General features: G+C 42.8%; 1 protein-coding gene across 1 annotated transcript; it reads right to left on the bottom strand.

The window, feature by feature from the left end:
• Window positions 1-5,464: 5,464 nt before the first annotated feature.
• On the bottom strand, window positions 5,465-6,952 carry LOC130467348 (uncharacterized). Its single transcript, XM_056835837.1, has 3 exons — window positions 6,502-6,952; window positions 6,263-6,408; window positions 5,465-6,199 (listed from the first exon to the last, which is right to left on the bottom strand). Exons 1-3 carry the CDS (start codon window positions 6,950-6,952, stop codon window positions 5,465-5,467), a joined length of 1,332 nt encoding a protein of 443 aa, XP_056691815.1.
• Window positions 6,953-21,616: the final 14,664 nt, after the last annotated feature.

Raw genomic sequence — 21,616 nt, forward strand, 5'->3', positions numbered from 1 at the left:
TGAAAACACCTTTCCTTTAAAGATCTCTTGCATTAGTAATGATGTACCATCTTTTAGCACTTCTAATGCTTTTCCCATTGCTTCTTCTTCCACTACTAATAATGAATCTGATTTAGAGCCAAGGAGAAGCAAGAGGGCAAGAAAGGAAATAAGTTATGGTGATGATTTCGTTACTGCTTTTCTAACTGAACCTTTCTTGATTACTTATGATTTTGTGTATGTATTCATTCTAGAAAACGATCCTAGACCCTATGAAGAGGCAATGAGGTCGGTTGATGCAGTTTTTTGGAAAGAGGCAATTGATAGCGAGCTTCAGTCAATCCTAAGTAACAATACTTGGGAATCGGTTGATCTGCCTATAGGCTGCAAACCCATCACCTATAAGTGGATTTTTAGGAAAAAGCTGAAATCATGTGGATCCATTGACAAGTATAAGGCCAGGATTGTGGTAAGGGGTTTTACTCAAAAACATGGCATTGATTATTTTGATACATACTCTCCTATAACTAAAATTGCAACCATTAGAACCTTAATTGCTTTTGCATGCATTCATGATCTTGTTGTGCATCAAATGGATGTGAAAACTGTATTTTTGAATGGTGATTTGGATGAAGAGATTTATATGGTTCAACCTGAAGGTTTTGTTGTTCCAGGTCAAGAAAACAAAGTTTGCAAACTGGTCAAGTCATTGTATGGGCTTAAGCAAGCGCCTAAGCAATGGCATGATAAGTTTGACAAGACAATGACTAGTAATGGGTATCATGTAAATGAAGGTGATGAAGGAAATAATGCCCCTGGTCCAAGTATGCATTTAATGTTAATTCTAATAAATGCGGTTCAGTATTAATTAACAAGTTAATAAATTCAGTGAGATCAAGTGAGCTGAATGCCTAGCTAGAGGCCGCTTCGGTTCAAGTGGAATTAATGATATTAATCCACAACTTACTCTTGACTGAACCCGTAAGGTCACACAAATAGTACGTAAACGAATCAAGTATTTAATGGCATTAAATACTCCATCTATGGATATTCGGAATCGACGGATCTTGGTTTCAGTGGGAGCTGAGATCGTCAAAGGCAAGTAAATGAATACTCCGGAAACGATGATATTGCCGGAAACGGAAATATGGATCGTATCGGAAATATAAATATTATACAAGTCGTAGATGTTGCCGGAAACGGAAACATGGTACGTATCAGAAAATATTATCGGAAATGGAAATATTGCCGGAAACGGAAATATTGTCAGAATCGGAAATATTATCAGAATCAGAAAATAATTCCGGAAACGGAAAATAATTCCGGAAACGGAAATATTAAATATTTGTTCGAAACGGAAATTAATTTCGGAATCGGAAATATTAAATATTGTTCGTATCGGAAATGAATTCCGGAATCGGGAATTTAATCGGAAGCGCATCGTACGAATTAGCATCGGACGAGACTTGCTAGACGAAGGCCCAACACGAAGCCAGGCCTGCGTCCAGTAAGCCATGCGCATCAACACAACGCAGCAAGGCCACGCCAGGCCCATCACAAGGCCAGGCCCAGCATGGCGCGCGTGCGAGCAATGCTCAAGGGCTGCGAGCTGTGCAGCTCGTGTGGGCCGTGAGGCTTGCGCGGGCTGTGCGGTGCTCGTGCTCGTGTGCGGTTGTGTGCGATACGAATCCTAAAGCTATTGGAATTCGTTCTATGATTAAATCCTAATCCTAGTAGATAGAATTTATTTAATAGAGTTCTAAAGGGATTCTAATTAAATTAATTGGTATTCTAATATGATTCTAAATCCTTTTCCATGACTCTATAAATATGTGCCTAGGTTCACAAATTTACATATACAAGTTTTCAAGAATTCAAAGCTAGGATTTTTAAGCAGAAAAATCAGCCATAACACTTGCCCTATTTAGCCGAAAATAAGTAGTACCTTAAGGGCGATTCTAGTTGGTCAATCTTAAGGCGGATCCGGACGTGCTGTGGACTTTCTACGGAGGGATGATACTTGGAGTCCTAAAGACTTGTTCTTGTTCGGTTCGGGCGCAGCTAGGGAGGGCACGCTACAAAGCGTATGCATCCTAAACTAATTATATGATTATGTGCAATTAATATGTATCCTAGCATTAAGGTTTTTCCGCATGATTTATGTTGTTCATATGTATCATAACCTAACAGTGGTTTCACGAGCCTATTATTATTTGCATAATCTATAAATTGCTTAACATGGTTAAATTTTACAAATTTGCAAAGAATTAAAAAGGGGTGATTAATTTTAGTAATTGTTAATTAATTGCAAATTGCGTTTATTTAATTATATGTACGCAGTTTTTCGGCAGTTTCTTCGTTACTCAACCCAATCCAGTGATTTTTGTGTCAATTCCGGTAATATCATCGTTTCCGGAGTATTCATTTACTTGCCTTTGACGATCTTAGCTCCCACTGAAACCAAGACCCGTCGACTCCGAATATCCATAGATGGAGTATTTAATGCCATTAAATACTTGATCCGTTTACGTACTATTTGTGTGACCCTACGGGTTCAGTCAAGAGTAAGCAGTGGATTAATATCATTAGTTCCACTTGAACTGAAGCGGCCTTTAGCTAGGCATTCACCTTACTTGATCTCACTGAATTATTAACTTGTTAATTAAAAATAAACTGCATTTATTAGACTTAACATTAAATGCATACTTGGACCAAGGGAATTATTTCCTTCAGTCTCCCACTTGTCCTTAGGGACAAGTGTGCATTTATTAGACTTAGCATTAAATGCATACTTGGACCAAGGGAATTATTTCCTTCAGTCTCCCACTTGTCCTTAGGGACAAGTGTGCATTTCCTAATCCACTACCAATCGAGGAAATTTACCGTTACCTTTCTAAAAGGGTTTATTGCAGTACAAGATATTTAATTATAACCAATAATTAAAACATACATTGGAGCATGCAAAGTATAAACATTTATCATGAGTAATAACATGAAAATTAAAGCAATCATGCAATTCAAACAAGTTATTAGCATTTTATTCGATTTTATTGTTCCGGCAGGTGTGAAGAAAATGATTCCAAGACCCTAAAATCATTGAAGAATTAAGCACATTATGTATTTTGACTCAATTCTAAAATCTTTTAGGTAAGCAAAATCCTTTTGCTAATAGTCTAAAAAATACTCTTGGTTAATAGGTACGTCTAAGAACTTATTAGGTAAACCTATCGATTTTGCCACGACATAAAAGGACTCCTTACTTATATCGTTGAGTTTCACCAAAACTAACATGTACTCACAATTATTTGTGTACCTTACCCCTTTAGGATCAATAAGTAACACCTCGCTGAGCGTAAAACTATTACTAGATTGGTGTAAAGGTTATCCAAGTAAGTGTTATTTTGGCACGGCACCTTTTAACTCAATTTTTATGTTTGGAACTTAAGGCTCTTACTATGTTGGTTAGATTTTAAGTGAACTAAAATCCTTAATCATGCAACATAATCAAGCCATAATCTCATGCATAATTAAGACATATTTAAATCAATAAATAACTTAAAGCATGCATAAGATAAGTGTGATCTAGTATGGCCCGACTTTATCTTAAAGCTTCAACTTCAAAGTCCGTCTTGAAAATGGTTGGAAACTTCGTCTTGAATTTCTCCGTGGGAGGCGCCATTTTCTCCAAATAGGATCAGCTATAATTAAACTAATTACAACTATTTGATGGTACGTAGACCATATTTGAATTGAAAAACAAATTTGGTGCATTAGACCAATTACATTTAAATTAATGGTACGCATACCATATTTTCTATCCTATTTGGGCCATAATAGTCACTTCATAACCTGCAAAACAGTACATATACATTATATACCATTCACCCATTCATTATCATGAATGGCCCACATAGCTGGTTAGTAAAACATGTTATGCATCACATAAATATTTGCAGCAATTAATCAAGGGCACCAATAATCTACCAATTATTCAGTCCTTATTAATTCTAATCAAGTTGTTTAACCTTAAACGATTTGTAGACCTAATCAAGAGTTTACGACTAAAATTGCTCCCACTTAAACCAATAACTTTATATGCTTTACTAATTTTAAACATACTCCCTCCGTCCCGGAATACTCGACCCGGTTTGACCGACACAGAGTTTATGGGACTTGAATTGACTTATTTAATTTAATAGGTAGTAGTTGATAGTGGGGTATTATTTTAATGTAGTTAGTGGGAGGTGGGTTAAGAGGTGGGGTTGGGGGAGAGTACGGGTTGAATTTTTAATTATTTTTTGTATGGAGTAGGGGGTAGGTGGGTTAATAGGGGTGGAGTGAGAAATAATTTAATATTGTTAGAATATTTCCATTTTTAGAAACAGGTCAAGTATTAAGGGACGGCCCGATAAGGAAAACAGGTCAAGTATTCCGGGACGGAGGGAGAAAAAATGTATTTCTAGTATAACCGGAAACATACAAGTTTAATTAAAATTTAAAGCTCATATAAAATTATAACCGAATCCATTTATTTAATTTATTTTTCAGTTTAATTAAATGAATTTAAATTAATTCAAGGTTTAATTTTAGTAAAATAATTAGTATAAATTAAAATTTATAATAATTATGATATTCAAAATTAAAATCCGAGAAAACAGTTTAAATTATTAATTTTAAAATTAATTAAAATTATTTCCGAACTGATAATTTCAAATTAAAATTCAAAACGACTCAATCGTAACACGACGAGCACTTGGGCTTGCGCCCAAGCCCCATCGTGTGCACGACCGATCGCACGCCCATGACACATCACAGCAGCAGCCACGCGCAAACGCAGCAAGCCAAGCCACGCTTGCGCGCAGCCTGCTCGCCCGCATGCATCGCAGCAGCTACCGAAGGAGTGCTTGCTCGCTAGGCGCAAGCAAGCCCTCGTGGCGAGGCAGCGCTCGTTGGTGCGCAGAGCAGCGACCGTTGGGCGACCCAGCTCTCGCCCTCGCGCGCGCGCCTCGTCATGTACCACGCCCATCGCCCTTCGCCCATAGCACACAGCACACAGCACACAGCACACACGCCCAAGCTCCCTTGCCTCGTGCGCGCGCCATGCCTTAGTTGCTCTCTGCATTCGTACCGCACAGGCGACGAGCTCCCTTGCTCGTTGTCGCGTGCCCGCACTATACAACACCCCTTAAGGGTAACACGTAGCATCCTTTGCTTTGTGCGTGCAACGTTTATTAGCGTTTTCATAAAAAACTTAAAATTTTTAATTTAAAATCTATGACAAATTAATAAAACATATTAATTTCATAATTTTAGGGCGAAAAATCGAAAATTTATTAATCAATTAATTTCCGATTAATAGGGCTGGTGATTGGTGTCAGTCTCTGTGCTGGCCGTCGAATTAGATGAGCAAATCGTTGACATTTATCACACCGCTTAACCAAGTCAAGAGCGTCTTTATTGAGAGTGGGCCAATAGTATCCAGTTCTTAGGCTTTTTCTACCAGAGCCCTCCCTCTTATGTGAGCGCTGCATAATCCTTGATGAAGATCTTCCAGTACTTCATGCCCCTTCTCGGGGGTTACGCAGCGAAGAAGAGGCCGCGAGAAAGCTTTTTTGTATAGAGTCCCATTGCATATCTCGAACCAGGTACTTTTCCTTTGTAATCTTTCTGCCTGCTTGGGATCATCAGGGGGTAGTCCATTCATTTTGAAATTAACAATATCATCCATCCAGTTGGTTGTTCGGTCTAGGATGTCTGTCCTCGAGGCGTCAATGCTTTTGAGCTGTTTTACCTCCCAAAACACATGACGTGGCGTACCGCAAAACGCTGAGCTTGCTAGTTTGGATAGAGCGTCTGCTTTGTTGTTTTCAGACCGGGGTATATGTTGTATCTCAAAGTTAGATAGCTGCTGAACTTCCTGGCGGACCTTTTCCAGATATTTTATCATGGCGTCATCCTTGGCCTCATATTCTCCTTTTACTTGACTGACGATTAACTGTGAGTCAGATAAAACCAGGACGTCTGTCGCCCCTGCTGCTTTTCTCATCTGGATTCCGCATATCAAGGCTTCGTATTCAGCTTCGTTGTTTGACGCCTGAAAGTTAAAACGCATTGCATATTCATAAACATCCCCTTCTGGTGATTCGCAGATAATGCCGGCTCCCGACCCATTTTGGGTGGCAGAGCCGTCCACGTGGACTACCCACTGGGTTTTTTCATTCTTCAAATAGGGTGGCTTGGTCAGTTCTGCAATGAAGTCAGCAAATTCCTGTCCCTTTATTGCCTTCAGCGGCTCATACGAAATATCAAATGCATTAAGCTCAATTTCCCAGTTGAGCATTCTTCTGGACGCTTCTAGATTGGTAATGGCCGCTTTAGAGGTTGATCTGTGTAGACTATCAGCCGATGAGCCAGGAAGTATGGACGAAGCTTCTTACTAGCCAAGAACAGAGTGAAACCGAATTTTTCAACAGTTGGATATTTGAGTTCGGCATTCTACAACATGTGGCTGACAAAGTAGACAGGTAGTTGTGTCCCATCCCTTTCTGTAAGCAAGACGGCACTTAGAGCGTACTCTGAGATGGCAAGGTACAGATACAGAACTTCTCCTGAGAGTGTGCAGGTGTTCTTTTAAACGAAGGAAGGCGGCCTCTTCCCTCGGCATCCATTCAAATTGGGTGCCCTTTTTTATGGTACCGAAAAAGTAATGACACTTATCTTCAGCTCTAGATAAAAATCGTCCCAAGGCGGCAAGACATCCAGTTAGGCGTTGCACATCTTTGACCGTCCTTGGGGACGTCATATTAATGACGGCGTGTATCTTGTCCGGATTTGCTTCAATGCCCTTTTCATCAATCAAGAAGCCAAGGAACTTGCCAGAGGATACCCCGAATATGCACTTCTTTGGATTGAGTCTCATTTGGTATGTCCTGAGGGTCTCAAAGGTTTCCCGCAAATCGTCGAGGTGATCCATTTTTTGCTTGCTTTTTACAATCATATCATCGATATAGGCTTCTATATTCCTCCCCAATTGCTTGGCAAAAACCGTGTTCACCAACCGTTGGAAGGTGGCTGGGGCATTTTTTAAACCGAACGGCATTACTTTGTAGCAGTACAATCCTTGTTTGTGACAAATGACGTCTTCTCTTGATCTTCGGGCCACAAAGGGATCTGGTGAAATCCGGAGTAGGCGTCCATGAAGCTCATCATGGCATGCCCCGTTGTTGAGTCGACGAGTCGATCTATCTTCGGCAGTGGGAAACTGTCCTTGGGGAAGGCTCTGTTGAGATCGGTTTAATCGACACACATCCTCCATGTCCCATTGGGCTTGCGTACCAGTACTACATTGGCCACCAAGTCTGGGTATTGACATGGACGTATGAAGCCTGCTTCTATTAGCTTTTTAACCTCAGCAGCCGCGGCCAAATTTCTTGCTTCTCCATGATTCCTTTTCTTCTGCCGTACTGGCTTTATAGCGCTATCCACATTTAGCTTGTGCACGGCTACCGCCGGATCAATGCCTAGCATCTCCTCTACCGTGAAGGCAAATATTTCTTTGTATTCTCGGAGCAGCTGCACTAATGCTGTCGACATGGGGTCGTCAGGGGGAATCCCAATGGGAACTGTTCGAGACGGATCCGCTAAGTCCAGAATTATAGCATAATGTGCTCCCACTGGCTCAGGTCGTCTTTCTGCATTGTGCTCTGTTAGTGTCTCTCGGGTTTTACGACGGTTTTCCAGAGGTTTAGCTTGCTCATTCCCCTTCGGAGAGGCTCCCCAGGCCGGTGGCTTTAATATCGATAAGTAACAATCCCTGGCCAGCTGTTGGTTTCCATAGAGGGACCCAACGCGTCCGTTACTTCCTACGAACTTGACCAGTAGTAAATGAGGTACAGCTTTTAGGTCGTTGAGTGTTGGACGGCCAAGCATGATATTGAATGCGGTGAGGTTTGCTACAATTATAAACAGAATGACGCCTTCTTTGGTCACTGGGGGAACTCCAATGGAGGCCGGGAGTAAGATGGAGCCAATTGGACGAACGATACTTCCCCCAAATCCTACCAAGGGCCCATATACTTTTTCTATGGCTTCAGGATCGTGCTTCATTCTCAGCAGGCAGTGCAGACTGATTATGTCGGACGAGCTCCCCGTGTCCACCAGTACTCTCTTCACTCTGAGATTAGCCACCTTTATCTCTAGAACCAGAGGGTCATCTTCATATGGTGCTGCCGCCCTCCTGTAATCGTCTTTGGAAATTTCTACAGAGGGTAAATTCATCTGTGCGGGGCGAAGATAAGATGGACCTGCTTGCCGTCCTTCCTTACATGGTTCTCCTGCAGCTATTCCCCCTGATATTACCATAACTCCTTTGTCTGCATCTTTTAAGTCAATGTACTGGCGGAGGCGTCCTTCAGCCGCATGATGACTTAATATCTTCCTCAACATCCGACAGTTTTGGGTGTCGTGTCCTTCATCTTTGTGGAAAGCACAGAACGGGGCCTGTTGGCTGGAGGTGGCCAGTCGTCGGGTGGACGGTTCTATTCCCAGACTCGGTCCCTCAGCCAAGAGAATGTTTTCAATAGCCGTGTTGAACATAAAGGAGCCTCTATTTGACGACCTCCTTCGCCTTCTTTTCACCTCAGTGCTGCGGTCATTCTTTCTCAAGGTGACGCTCTCATGTGGCCTTCTAGGAATCTTGAGAGACTGATGACCCTGAGTTTCACCACTCTTCTGCGAAGCTTGTTTCGTCCGTCTTCCTGGACGTTCCTCTTTTACATGCCGACTCTCCTTCTCCAGGGTGCGTCCATTCATGGGTGAGTCGAGATCTTCTGATAAAGGTTCCATCATCCTGCCATTATCATGCCCGGGGTTGGCTTCGTGGAGGGACCTAGTGATTTCTTTTTGAAGGACGTGCTGAAACCCTTCTTGCCGTTCATCTGCCATATCTTGATGGGGATCATTCAACAAGTGCTGCACGGGCCTCACGGAGGCATGCCGGCTAGTTGCTGCGTCACAATGGTAGTTGGACGTATTTTTAAACGTCCCTCCCCTGACGAGGAGTCCCATTTCGTCATGGGGTTTTCCGCGCTCAGATTGAAGTTCAGCCATGACACTGTACCTCCCCAGAGGCGGCGCCAAATGTTGTGGGATCTTTTCCGGTGATGACGTGTCACGCGTTCCTCGGAGGTATCAAGTATGACCTGGCACGAACTTCTAGCAACCTGAAAAACAAGAATATTCCGGTAGGAATATTCCCTCCGATGCTTAAGTAAGTATATGCTAGAGAGAGAGAAGTAATTGGTAGAGAGAGGGCAGAGCAAAGTTAATGCTAAGTTGGTGGGAATGAATTGATTGATCTCTTTCCTTGGGATCTGAGCCCTATTTATAGTGCTAGGGTTTTTGCGGAGATGATCCCTCGCCCTATCTATGGGAGGCGTGCTCCGTTGGATAAGGGCCACGTGTCCTTTTGTCAAAGAGGCCTTTTAGCAAGTTGGGCCGGAGTTGGTGGGCTTCTTTAACTAAAGGTTGTCCCTTTGGTTTCCCTGAATACCCAGGTCCAGCCCTGCTTCTTGGGCTTTAAGGTGGAAACTTTTGAGCCCTATGAGGGGGTCGAAAAAGCACAAGGCTAATGAATGACCTCGTCCCTCGTGGGCGTGACGTCGTCAGATCAAGTGTAATTGGATTTCCTGTGAGTTTACACCCAATCGACTAGTAATATAGGAGTCGCCATTCAGTTTTTAACAAGAATGAGAAAAACTGACAAAACCCGGTTGTCGTGACATAAAGGGAGTGCAATTATGTTCGACCACGATGGCCATAGGTTCCCTTGTGATCTCTGGTGTGGGGATCGCTCAACGTACACCCGCAAGGCAGAGATTGAGAGTTCGGGGGACTGTAGCTACCGAGAGGAGTGCTCATCGATAATACTCCAGAGGCAGGTTATCCTTACTAGCTCAGCATAAATAATTGAAGGGACATGCGTTAAACTATTAAACTATTCTGAATTTATTTTAGCAATATGCAACACATAACACTAAATCGATCGTGATTATCTTATTTAGATTGATTTAAGGTACCTAGCATGAAATTCAATTGTCCAAGGTATTATCTTATTAGGCGTGATAGATCAATCAAATTAATAGTTTGACAATTTTATAAAAGGGTGATGAAAGCGATTAAATCATACAAGGGACACATTACAACGCACCCTTGAGAGGTGCGTTGTGGTTCTCAGGAAACTAACCACTTGGCTTTGCTATTTCTCCTTTTATTTAACGAATCTCGGGTTTCTAAACAATGTTCCAGTATTTAGGCTTAATTCATCAAGCTGCAAGGGGTAGGATGCGTTCTATTCGACTTTTGGGTCGATTGCGACAGAATGTTGGATCAATTTCGCAGCGTGAGGCTTAGGCTTAAGGCTAGAGAAAATACTCAGGTTATGGAATTGTCTTTTCACGTCGGTTTTGAGGCTTGTATTTATAGGAAAAGGGTGTGTGGAAAGATAGATTTTAAGATACGGATCCATAAAGAATCCGAAAATAAAACGGCCCCAGGCATTTTCAGCGCCCAGGGCTGGGCGCCGAAGATTTCGGCGCCCAGATCCAGGCGTTGAAAATGGGATCTGGGCCGAGTTTCTTTGTCAGATTTGGACTCTTAGAATACGGAGCTTTTGAGATTTATCTGAGTCTTTTAGTGCGTATTAACTTTATGACGGAATGCGTCCGGGCCCGTTACGAACTCTAGGTTCGTTAGGATTTTAATTAATACGTAACTCTTATTTTCGAATTATACCAGGAATGCAAATTGTATCTCTTTTAGGATTTATGTTGGAGTGCAACACCTAATTCTGACAGGTTTCTATCTTTTATGACTTTGCCACTTTTAACAACTACCTTTGACGACAGTTACTATTCTTAGAAGGTTTCTATAAATAGCAGTTTTGACAGAAATGAAAGGGGTGATTGAGATCCGTTATTTTATAGGAGATGCGTTGCCAAGTAGAGATTTATGTTCTCATCATCCAACCTTCCCTTTCAAGAATGGGGACAAAAGTAGGTGTCTACAGTTAGCCCCCACTTTGACTGAGTCTCGGGATGAGACGATGGTCAAAGTACTAGACGGAGTGCGTCATACAAGCCATGGTGTATGTGACCTGTTTGGCGAGGGTCTCACGAGCCCCCGAGTGATAACATTTGACTTAAGGGTCATCACGTGAAGTGTTAACACATTCCTCACGTGTCATTGGAATTTGTTAACTGATAGAAACTCCCTCACTTTGTCATTGGAAGTATCTAAGATGTTTTCGAAATCAAAGTTATAAAGTGTAACTAGGCATGGCCAAACCCAATCACAAGGTAAAACGTTTTTAAAGACTCTCATTTTTAGGGTTAGCTAAACGAGAAAACCCCCTTGTTTTTATAGGACGTAAAACGAAGGAAAATCCAACACATCGTTCTTTTTTGGAAAAACGGGAAACCAATCCTTTGATTTTTGGAAAAGGGAAACCATCCTTTGATTTTTGGAAAAGGGAAACCATCCTTTGATTTTTGGAAAAGGGAAACCATCCTTTGATTTTTGGAAAAGGGAAACCATCCTTTGATTTTTGGAAAAAGATAAACCATCTTTTGATTTTTGGAAAAAGATAAACCATCTTTTGATTTTTGGAAACAGATAAACCATCTTTTGATTTTTGGAAAAAGATAAACCATCCTTTGATTTTTGGAAAAGGATAAACCGGGAAAAGTTATCGCTGCAGCGACTAAGGACCTGCGTGGTTAGTGACGCAGACCCCGCCCCCTGAAGGTGGGCGAGCCTGTCCGCTGAGGGTGGACGCCTCGTCCGATAGAAGTGGACGAATCTGTTTTGAGGTTTTTGAAAATAAGGACCTACGCAGTTTGTGACGTAGACCCCGCCGGCTGAAGATGGCGAGCCTGTTTTTTGTTTTTGGAGAATTTATTTTCTTTTCATTTTCGAAAACATAGGACTTGCGCGGTTAGTGACGCAGACCTCGCCCGATGAAGGTGGGCGAGCCCTTTCCGCTAAGGGTGGACGCCCCGCCCGCTGGAGGTGAGCGAACCTGAATTAGTCTTTTCGATTTTGGGACTCGCGTGGTACGTGCCGCGATCTTGCCCGATTGAGGTGGGCAAGTCCCTCTTTCATTTGTTCTTGTGATTTCTTTTTATTCATTCTTGTAAGAGTGAATTCTTTCGAGGGATGCTCGGGTTTAGTTGCAACCTGAATGTGGGTTGACAACATGCTTAGACGGACCATTGTCTCGTGGTCATCATCTTTCATGGTTTTGAGCTAGTCTTTACGTCTCAATTTTGCCACTACATGGGTCCTTGATTAGGGGACTATGTATAAGTATCAACGACGACCTTTGTCTTGAGGTCGTAATCCGGTTTTATCTTTTGAGATTATCCAAACACGGGACTTCGTACAGCGTAGTCTGGGAATATTGTTTTAACTTTGCATACTCTCTTTTGAAATATATATTTTCTTTCGAGCCCCCAAGCACTTGTGCTTGACGGTCATTTCTTGTGAAAGAGGTTTTTTGGGGATACGCATTTTGTAACGTCCTTGATCGTGTTTGGGATCGTGCTCGTAAGTGCGAGCGATCTTTGTAGTGGTATTCTACTTTGATGAAGTCGTGGAGTGCGACTTCATTTTCCAGGTGGCAAAGTTTGCTTAATTTTTCAATAATTAATACATCTAGCTTATTTTGGCCCGGATTGATCTTTTGACAAATAAACGCTTTTTAAATTTGAGAAACCAATGACTTGATTTTTGTTTTTGTGTTTCGAAGAATGACCTTGATTTTTTATTTTTTCTATATTGCCTTGAAAAATGTACAGATATTTTTTTCTTGAGATGAGTCTAAGTTTCGACAAGTTTTAACATTTTTTTTCACTATGCGGGTTCTAAAGGTGCTTTGGGCTTGATCTTGATTACAGCAGGGCCTCGTGTCTATTAACACGGTTTTAAGTCCTTTCCCGCTCCGCGTTTTGAAGGATCCGGGCCTTGGGCTACATTTCCGGCGCCCCAGGCCAGGCGTTAAAAATTTCGGCGCCCAGCCTTGGGCGCTGGAAGTTCTATTTTGGCAGTTCCCGGATTTTTTAGCGCGTTTCCGAATGGGATTGGGATGTCACTCGATGCTTTCTTGTATATATAGGGGTTAAGTGCGTCTTTCTTTTTCACCACTCTCAATCTTTCTCTTTTTTTCAATTGCTTAGCTTTTATTTTTTTCCTGCTCTTGCCATGTCGATTCCTCCCTTCTCCCTCCAACGAGTTGTTAGGCGCTGGTTAAGAGCCCTTAATCCCACAGAAAAGGCTTTGTTGAAAGGATACCACTTAGAGGCACTCTTAGGCTTACAACAAATTAATATTGATTATAATTTTCTGTATGCGGCCCTGGACTTTTGGGATTCTGATCACCATGTTTTTGTCTTTCGGGGTAATGAAATATGCCCTTTGCCAGATGAATTTGCCGCGATCCTTGGTTATCCTACCAATGCTACTCCTGCTACTCCTGGCACTGTTGAAGAGGGTAAAAAGACTATAGGGCCTTTCCTAGGACTAGATGCTAACATGCTCGCTGAGATCGTTGTGGGTGATAAGGTTAATTTGGCAATGCTTGCAAAACATCACTTTAGACCTAGTAAAAATATGACCGAACAGAAATTGAACATTCGAGCACTTGTATTCTGCCTGTTGAACCACTATTTACTGTCGAATAACAATGGCGAGTTCGGTGACATAAGGTTGATCCCCTTGATCAGCCAGATGGAGAGTTGTTAATCCATTATGCCGTTGGTTGTTGCCGAGACCTTACTGAATGCGGATGAGTTGAAAAAGGATGCCAAGTCTGGAATTTATAAGGGGAGCCCCCTATTGCTGCAGGTAATCGACCGTTTATTCGTGCAAAGTAATACGCCTATTTTTTCTTTTCTTTTTTCGTTTGCCTCGACAGCCCCCTGCCTGGAGCTGATTTTCAGCGCCCAGAGCTGGGCGTCGGAATTTCTGGCGCCTGGTCCTGGGCGTTGAAAGTGCGCCCCAGGCAGGACTTTCGTTTATTATTATTTTTTTGATCGTACCCGTTTTTTGCAGATTTGGCTCATGGAACGACTTAGGCTTTTAGAAGCTCCTGCGGATCCTAAACGTTATCGCCCTATAGCTTTGGGTAACCGAAAGTATTTGCACCAAGGCCAGGACGAGGCCGAGTGGGCCTCCTATTTTACTCATGGCATATGCTCTATTAAGTGGGTGGTACCGTGGTGGGGTTTGACTAATATGACGGGGGGTTCCGAGGCATTAGTTTATGTTTCTTTGTTGGGGCTATCTCGGCCCGTTTACATCTTTCCTTATCGAGTCATGCGGCAGTACGGCTTAAGGCAGACTATCCTGTTTTCTGATACGGTACCACCTAAAGTAGCGGTCTTTTCCGAAGCACGGGTTCAAGCGTGGGCTAAGTATTATGGTGGCCTCCCGCGTTGGACCGTGGCTAGAGATGGCTTTGTGGGTCTTTCCGAAAACTACAAGTTGTGGATGAGTTCCGATGATAAGGCTGTGAGAACTAAGGCTCGAAATGAAGAGCCGGCTGAGCTTTTGATACCTCGAGGTAGGGCTAAGTATGAGATCCGTGATACTGCTAATCCTCGCGACCATGGTATTAAGACTGTAAAAGCTCGTCCTGATCGAAAGCGAAAGGAAGTTCCTCCCCGTTCCATTTCTAGGCCTAAAAAGGTGCCTAACACGAAGGGGCCTTCCGTTCACAAAAGAGCTGCAAGCTCTCGCGGAGATCGTCGCCGGAATAATGTATGGGTTAGGAAAGTTCAGCCCCTAGTAGAACTAGTGGCTAATCCAATTGATGTTGATAATCCTTCCCCTCCCATTGTTTGTGCCGTTGAGGCTGAGCGGGCTATAGCTGTTCAAACTGAAAATGTTTCTGAGGCCTTGGCATCCTTGGAAGTTAGTGTCAAGGAGCCTGTTCTTATGGAGATTGGTATAGGGGCGGCGCAGAAGCCTGTGGAGGTGGACCCTGCGAACATTGCCCTCTACAAAACTTTATTTGATGATCCGGAAGAACTCGAGTAGTGTAGTTCTTGTTAGGGTGTAGGTGCCCTTTATGTATTTTAGTTGTGTTTGTTTTTCATTCCTTAGCACTTTTTGTTTTCCTTCTTATTTATTTTTAAGTATTAATAAAGGCGTGATTTTATTTTTCTTTTTTTTTCCTTTTGCTTCTCCCATGGTTTTTTTATTTACTCATTTCCAACACTTATGCACGTTATATTATTATTTGATTGGACCGAATCCATAAACAGGATTGCCTACATATCCTTGTTAAATAACTTTAACTTAGAATCAGGTCGCGCGTAGTTCTAGCTAGAATAAATTCTAGGATGCCGAGTTCGATAAGTACGTTCTGAGATGGAAACATATTATTCCAAACGGTAGAATAAGTGAAGTTTATTATTATTTTAATCTGTTGCTTTGCCGTAAGCCAATAATTTGTTTTATTTTTTGAGTACATGTATTTGCACATTGTTTTTCTTTGAGTACGTGTATTTGCACATTGTTGTTTTTTTTTTTTTGAGTACATGTATTTGCACAAAAATCTTTTTTTGGTACGTATATCTGAATACGTGCTGTACCCCCCCCAAGTGTTTGTTATTTTTCCGTGTATGTGCGGATAAAATGACGAGCACTTCTGGGCAAAATTTGGCAAGCAGAGAGATTCAGCGCCCAGGCTGGGGCGTTAAAGATTTCGGCGCCCAGCTCTGGCCGCTGAAAATGATTTCTGGGCAGGTTTCTCGGCGCCTTGCTTCACATGTTCTTGCATTTATTTCTTTTTCTTTATGCCATTTTACTTTTTATTCGTCATAAATCAATTTTGACGCAATTTCGAAGCCTTTTGGACTGTTAGCGTTAGACGCATTTTCGTCCGGATTAATTTTTTCTATTCGTGACTCGAAACGTCTTTGAAAATGGAGTTAGGGTGCGGAAGATATGAAGATCTTTGCGTAGGCTTTTTGGGTGGATTGAGGCGCGTATCGCTAATGATGTGGATAATGGGGTTATGTTTTTTTTTTAGCAACATTCGTATTGTTTGGATTTGATTTCTTTTTGGTTTCTTTGCGTCGCATGGGTTTGACCCTTATGTCTTGGAAATATGGAGGGGATGGTATGGTTTTTTTTTTTTGTGGATTTCGGGAATTGGTTTCGATGTCACGATTCAAGACCGAGTGGGCCTTGCTATTGGGCCTAAAGTGGGCCGCTTTATTTTTTTATATTTGCAAGTATGATTAGTGCTTATTTAGTGTTAGAATAATATTTTAGGAGAAATTTTACACCTTTATTAATTTTGAAAGTAAGGAAAACACACTGAAATAAATTAACCAATATTCTAAGGGTTCCTAGGACCATATCTAAAGTTTTATTCTTTCTATCATCTAAAGAACTACTAGGAGTTTTGCTAAAGTGCTCTGTACGGCTCAAGCCTTGGGTTTAGTCTCGTAGAACCTCGGTCCTTCGCATGTACTCATCTTGAACTCTATTCCCTTTGCGTTGACCCACTGACATGTCTTCACCCATCCGTTCTCGGCCTCTTCTAGTGTTGATGTAGGAGCGATTAACCGAGTTGGATCGAAACTTTCATCTTGTAGGGCTAGGGTAGTCATCATAGTCTCGTCCTCCACAGGCCTCGATTCGTTAAACAATGTCCATAGAGCTTGGTTGTCCAATATTTCAGCTGTTTCAGTCTTGGTGAGGTGGGGTGCCTCATCCAAAGTATGACAATCATGGAAAATTTCAAATCCGAGTTTTAGCAGGCCATCCTGAACGAAGGGTTCAGGGAAGTCACAGCATGGGTGTTTTTCTCCTTCCCGGACAAACATACCGTTAAGGGTTCTTTGATATGGGGGAAGAAGGGTGGTTTGTTTTGTCTTGGCTGGCTTAAGGCGTAGCCTAGACAAGTGGTCAGCTATATCTTCCTCCGTGGGCTCATAGCCTAAGCCAAAGGGAGTAGATTTGTTGGGTAGGGGATGGAACACGTAGTTCTTCTTCCTCATGCCCAATGGGGTTCCCGGGAAATATCCTTGAGCTAGCAATATTTTAGGGATGATCCGGGATGCACGTGGATCTAGAAATGCTATATTATAGGCCTCAATGACTTGGATGGCTTCATCCACTTGAAAACCGTAAAGGCCTTCTGCAGTTTCGGCCGTTCCAACCATCGTACAACTGACGTCGAGAGGAGGGGCGCGTATTTCTAGAATTACCCCGTTATGGTTAAGTTTAACCATTTGGTGCAAGGTAGAAGCCACACCTCCTAAGTCGTGGAGCCAAGGGCGTCCTAAGAGGAGGTTGAAAGTGGGCTTGATGTCGATTATTTGAAACTCTGTGGTACGTGCCACGGGCCCGGTTTGTATTGTGAGGTTGATTTTTCCCAACACATGCCTTCGAGAGTTATCATAAGCTCGTACCCCTTGTGTGGAGGTTTGGAAGTCATCGCTTCCTAGCCCCAAGCAATGGGTGATTCGCAATGGGAAAACATTTACTGCTGAACCGTTATCTACGAGTGCTAGGGGGATGTTTTGTCCTTTGCATCCAACCACTAGATAGAGGGCCTTGTTGTGGGCGCCTCCTTCTTTAGGTAAGTCTTTGTCAGTAAAAACTATTGCTTTTTCCTCAACATCTCTTGTGACGTGGTTAACCAACGAGTCAGGTGTGATATCCGTAGGGACTGAGATGAGGTCAAGTGAGCGAATAAGTTTTTCACGATGTTCCTTTGAAGTGCACATGAGATCCCAGATGGTAATCTCGGCTTTAGTTCTTTTTAGTTGCTTCAAGAGAGGATTTTCGTTGACTTCTGCGATGGTGGTGTGCCGTACGTTTTCAGGAGTCTGTCTGACTAGGATGTCGTCCCCGGTAGGTGGGCGAATATCCTGTTGGTATACCCTTCCGGACCGAGTGAGATTGTCAACTTCGGGTTCTTGAGGGGTGGTGTCAATGGGAGCATGCCCGGGCCAAGTTTCAGTAAAGAGGTTCTGGTCCGATACTTGAGACAGGTAGACATCTTCCGCCTCATCATCCCACACACCGCACACTTCTCTCTCGATTTGATTCATAGGGACCATGGCGAGTGGTGCACCTTGAGGCGTAATATACACCGTAGGGTCAAAGTTTTTATTTTTTGGCTGATCGAGATAGATGTGACAAGAACCAAGTGGGCTCTTGTTGTTGTTGGGTTTGCCAACATTAGGGAGAGGTATTACTTCATCCTCTATCATATCCTGGATCGTGTTTTTTAGATTCCAGCAGTTTTCAGTATCGTGCCCATTTCCTTGATGGAATTTGCAATAGGTGCCCTCGACCCAATATTTGTTTTTGAATGGAGGGTCGGGTGTGGGGCCTATGGGCCTTAGCTTTCCTTGATTGGTTAGTCTTTGGAAGGCTTGTACCAGAGTCGACCCGAGTGGGGCAAACTTTCTATCTCGAGTCCATCTTCCAGGGCTCCTTCGGGTTGGGGTTTCTTCTACGGCATGGACCTCTTCGGCTTGGGGCGTGTGGCCCCTGTTGTAGGTGTTATTTTTGTATGCAGGCTTGCTTTGTACTGTTTTTGCAAGGTCATCCTCGATCTTTATTCCTACATCATAAACCCTTTTGAAGGTATCAAGGCCTAAGTACCTAAGGTATTGTTTATAAGCTGGGTCTAGGTTGTCAATGAATTTTCGGACCAATTCAGTTTCAGGAGGCCTATTAATTAGTTGGGCCGCTTGGTCTCTCCATCTAGCAAAGTAGGTCGTGAAACCTTCATTTTTCTTTTGGAAGAGGACTTCCAACTCGCGCATGGTGACATGAAAATCCATGTTTGACGAGTATTGATTGATGAACACATTGACAAAGTCCTCCCAAGTGGGGAAGAGCTTAGGGTCCTGGTGGTAGTACCATTTAAGGGGCACAGGTTCCAAGGACAAGGGAAAGGCAGGCAAATACATGGATTTGTCCACACCTTTCAAGTTCATGGCATTCACAAAGCTCAAGAAATGATCACGGGGATTGTCCGTGGCTTTGAACTTTGGTAAGTCAGATGAACTGAACTTTTCCGGTAGTTTGCCGGGAAAAGGTTTACGATCGAGGGAGAAATACTTGCTCCCCATGGTTTGCTGCAGAACCATTTTTTCGATCTTCTTCTCGTTATCGAGCTCATTCTTGGCTTGCGCCGCTGCTAAGGGTTCGTTTTCCATTTTCAATTGATTCATAAGTTGGGTCATTTGGACCATTTGGTCTCGTAATTCTTCCATGAACGTGTTTGAGGGTGCCAATCGAGGTTGGAGAAGCGGAGATCCTTGAAAGGGGGAATGACGGATGGAGCTTGGAGTTACTAAACCTTGTGTTGGTGATGTATCTTCGAGACGCACTAACCTTTGATTTTCAGATCGACGCCAAGTGGCAGAACCAGCACTATGCATAAGACAAGCTAAAGTTTAGGCCCAAAGTTAAGCATTACTTAGTCTAGACTTCTGACTCTTCCTATTGGTTTTCTATTCTCGCTTTTGTTGGTACACTTTGGCTCTTCTTTTGGTCATTCTTTGGATTTTCGAAACATTTTCCCATGTGACATTCAAGGTTATTTTAATTAGCATGCTCGGTTTTGGTGCCGAACATTGTCGTCACAGGAGGCCTAATGACGACACAAGGAGTTATTTATTTTATAAGTCGTTCTTAGAATCGAGCGCCTTTTTCATACGTCCTCGTAGCAAATTTGTTACGAATTTTTTTATTGCTACGTATATTTTATGCGCGGGTACCGAAGCTGCTGTGCCTGACCAAAAGGCCAGGCAGCAACTTCAGCGCCCAGCTCTGGGCGTTGAAAATGATTGGTGCCCAGCCAGGGGCGCTGAAAACGCGTCCCTGACTGGTACTCGTATTCTGTTCGCGTATCCTTTTTTCGTATATACGACTTAATTTTGGGTGCTTTCCTAATAACGTCCTTTACGCGTTGTGCAGCGTTGTGGGATCCGTTATAGGCCGTCCTGTGCGTCGCTTATTTTGTGGCGATCGTCCGGGGTTGCGGAACACGTATTTTGGTATAACTCTTTGACCAATTGGTGTTTATGAATGTTTGGGAAATTTTTAGGGTCGTTGGTTCTCTAGTATTATTTGTCACACACAATCACATAATTCGCTACACATAACTAACATTACAACATGAAGCAAAATAATATGTCACGTAGTTTATGATAGGCTTCTATGGGTAATATTTGCGCCGGCTTGGTACCGCTTCTATCGTCGATCCAACACATGCCCCGGTCCAGGTAGTGCATTCACGAGCGAATTTCATCCCAAGAGGCCAATCACGATGTAAGCCAAGGGGGCATGCACCAATGAGAGGGACCTAGTGGGCGAGCGATTGGGTTTGGGACAGGTGTACTACTAGCGAAAGTGCCGAGTGGACAACGTTCGAAGCGTATGCACCCCCCGGATGGCGATAGGTATCCTTATTCCCAACTCCCGAGATGAAACATGCCAAGGGAGCCAAGATTCGTTATGCGGTTCTGTCCGTTCACATTAATATGCTGATTTTCAGGATGTCCCAACTTGATAAGGAAATAAATGCGGGGTAGGATCGTTTCACCCTTCGGCTATTTTGATTACCTACGAGCACGAGTATTGCATTAACGTCCCCAGTGGAGTCGCCACTGTGAGGGGGTCGAAAAAGCACGAGGCTAATGCATGACCTCGTCCCTCGTGGGCGTGACGTCGTTAGATCAAGTGTAATTGGATTTCCTGTGAGTTTACACCCAATCGACTAGTAATATAGGAGTCGCCATTCAGTTTTTAACGACCATGAGAAAAACTGACAAAACCCGGTTATCGTGACATAAAGGGAGTGCAATTATGTTCGACCACGACGGCTATAGGTTCCCTTGTGATCCCTGGTGTGGGGATCGCTCAACGTACACCCGCAGGGCAGAGATTGAGAATTCGGGGGACTATAGCTACCAAGAGGAGTGCTCATCGATAATACTCTAGAGGCAGGTTATCCTTACTAGCTCAGCATAAATAATTGAAGGGACATGCGTTAAACTATTAAACTATTCTGAATTGATTTTTGCAATATGCAACACATAACACTAAATCGATCGTGATTATCTTATTTAGATTGATTTAAGGTACCTAGCATGATAATTCAATTGTCCAAGGTATTATCTTATTAGGCGTGATAGATTAATCAAATTAATAGTTTGAAAATTTTATAAAAGGGTGATGAAAGCGATTAAATCATACGAGGGACACATTACAACGCACCCTTGAGAGGTGCGTTGTGGTTCTCAGAAAACTAACCACTTGGCTTTGCTATTTCTCCTTTTATTTAACGAATCTCGGGTTTCTAAGCAATGTTCCAGTATTTAGGCCTAATTCATCAAGCTACAAGGGGCAGGATGCGTTCTGTTCGACTTTTGGGTCGATTGCGACAGAACGCTGGATCAATTTCTCAGCGTGAGGCTTAGGCTTAAGGCTAGAGTCAATACTCAGGTTATGGAATTGTGTTTTCACGTCGGTTTTGAGGCTTGTATTTATAGGAAAAGGGTGTGTGGAAAGATAGATTTTAAGATACGGATCCAAAAAGAATCCG

This window comes from Spinacia oleracea, chromosome 2, assembly GCF_020520425.1.
Source record: "Spinacia oleracea cultivar Varoflay chromosome 2, BTI_SOV_V1, whole genome shotgun sequence".
NCBI lineage: Eukaryota > Viridiplantae > Streptophyta > Magnoliopsida > Caryophyllales > Amaranthaceae > Spinacia > Spinacia oleracea.

Excerpts from the sequence above, each read along its gene's own strand:
- LOC130467348 (XM_056835837.1), bottom strand. The coding sequence starts at position 6,952 with ATGGATCACCTCGACGATTTGCGGGAAACCTTTGAGACCCTCAGGACA. Across the intron at positions 6,409-6,501 it reads GGGATGGGACACAACTACCT|CTTCGTCCATACTTCCTGGC; the intron begins GTCTACTTTGTC and ends GCTAGTAAGAAG. Across the intron at positions 6,200-6,262 it reads TTTCGTATGAGCCGCTGAAG|AATGAAAAAACCCAGTGGGT; the intron begins GCAATAAAGGGA and ends CCCTATTTGAAG.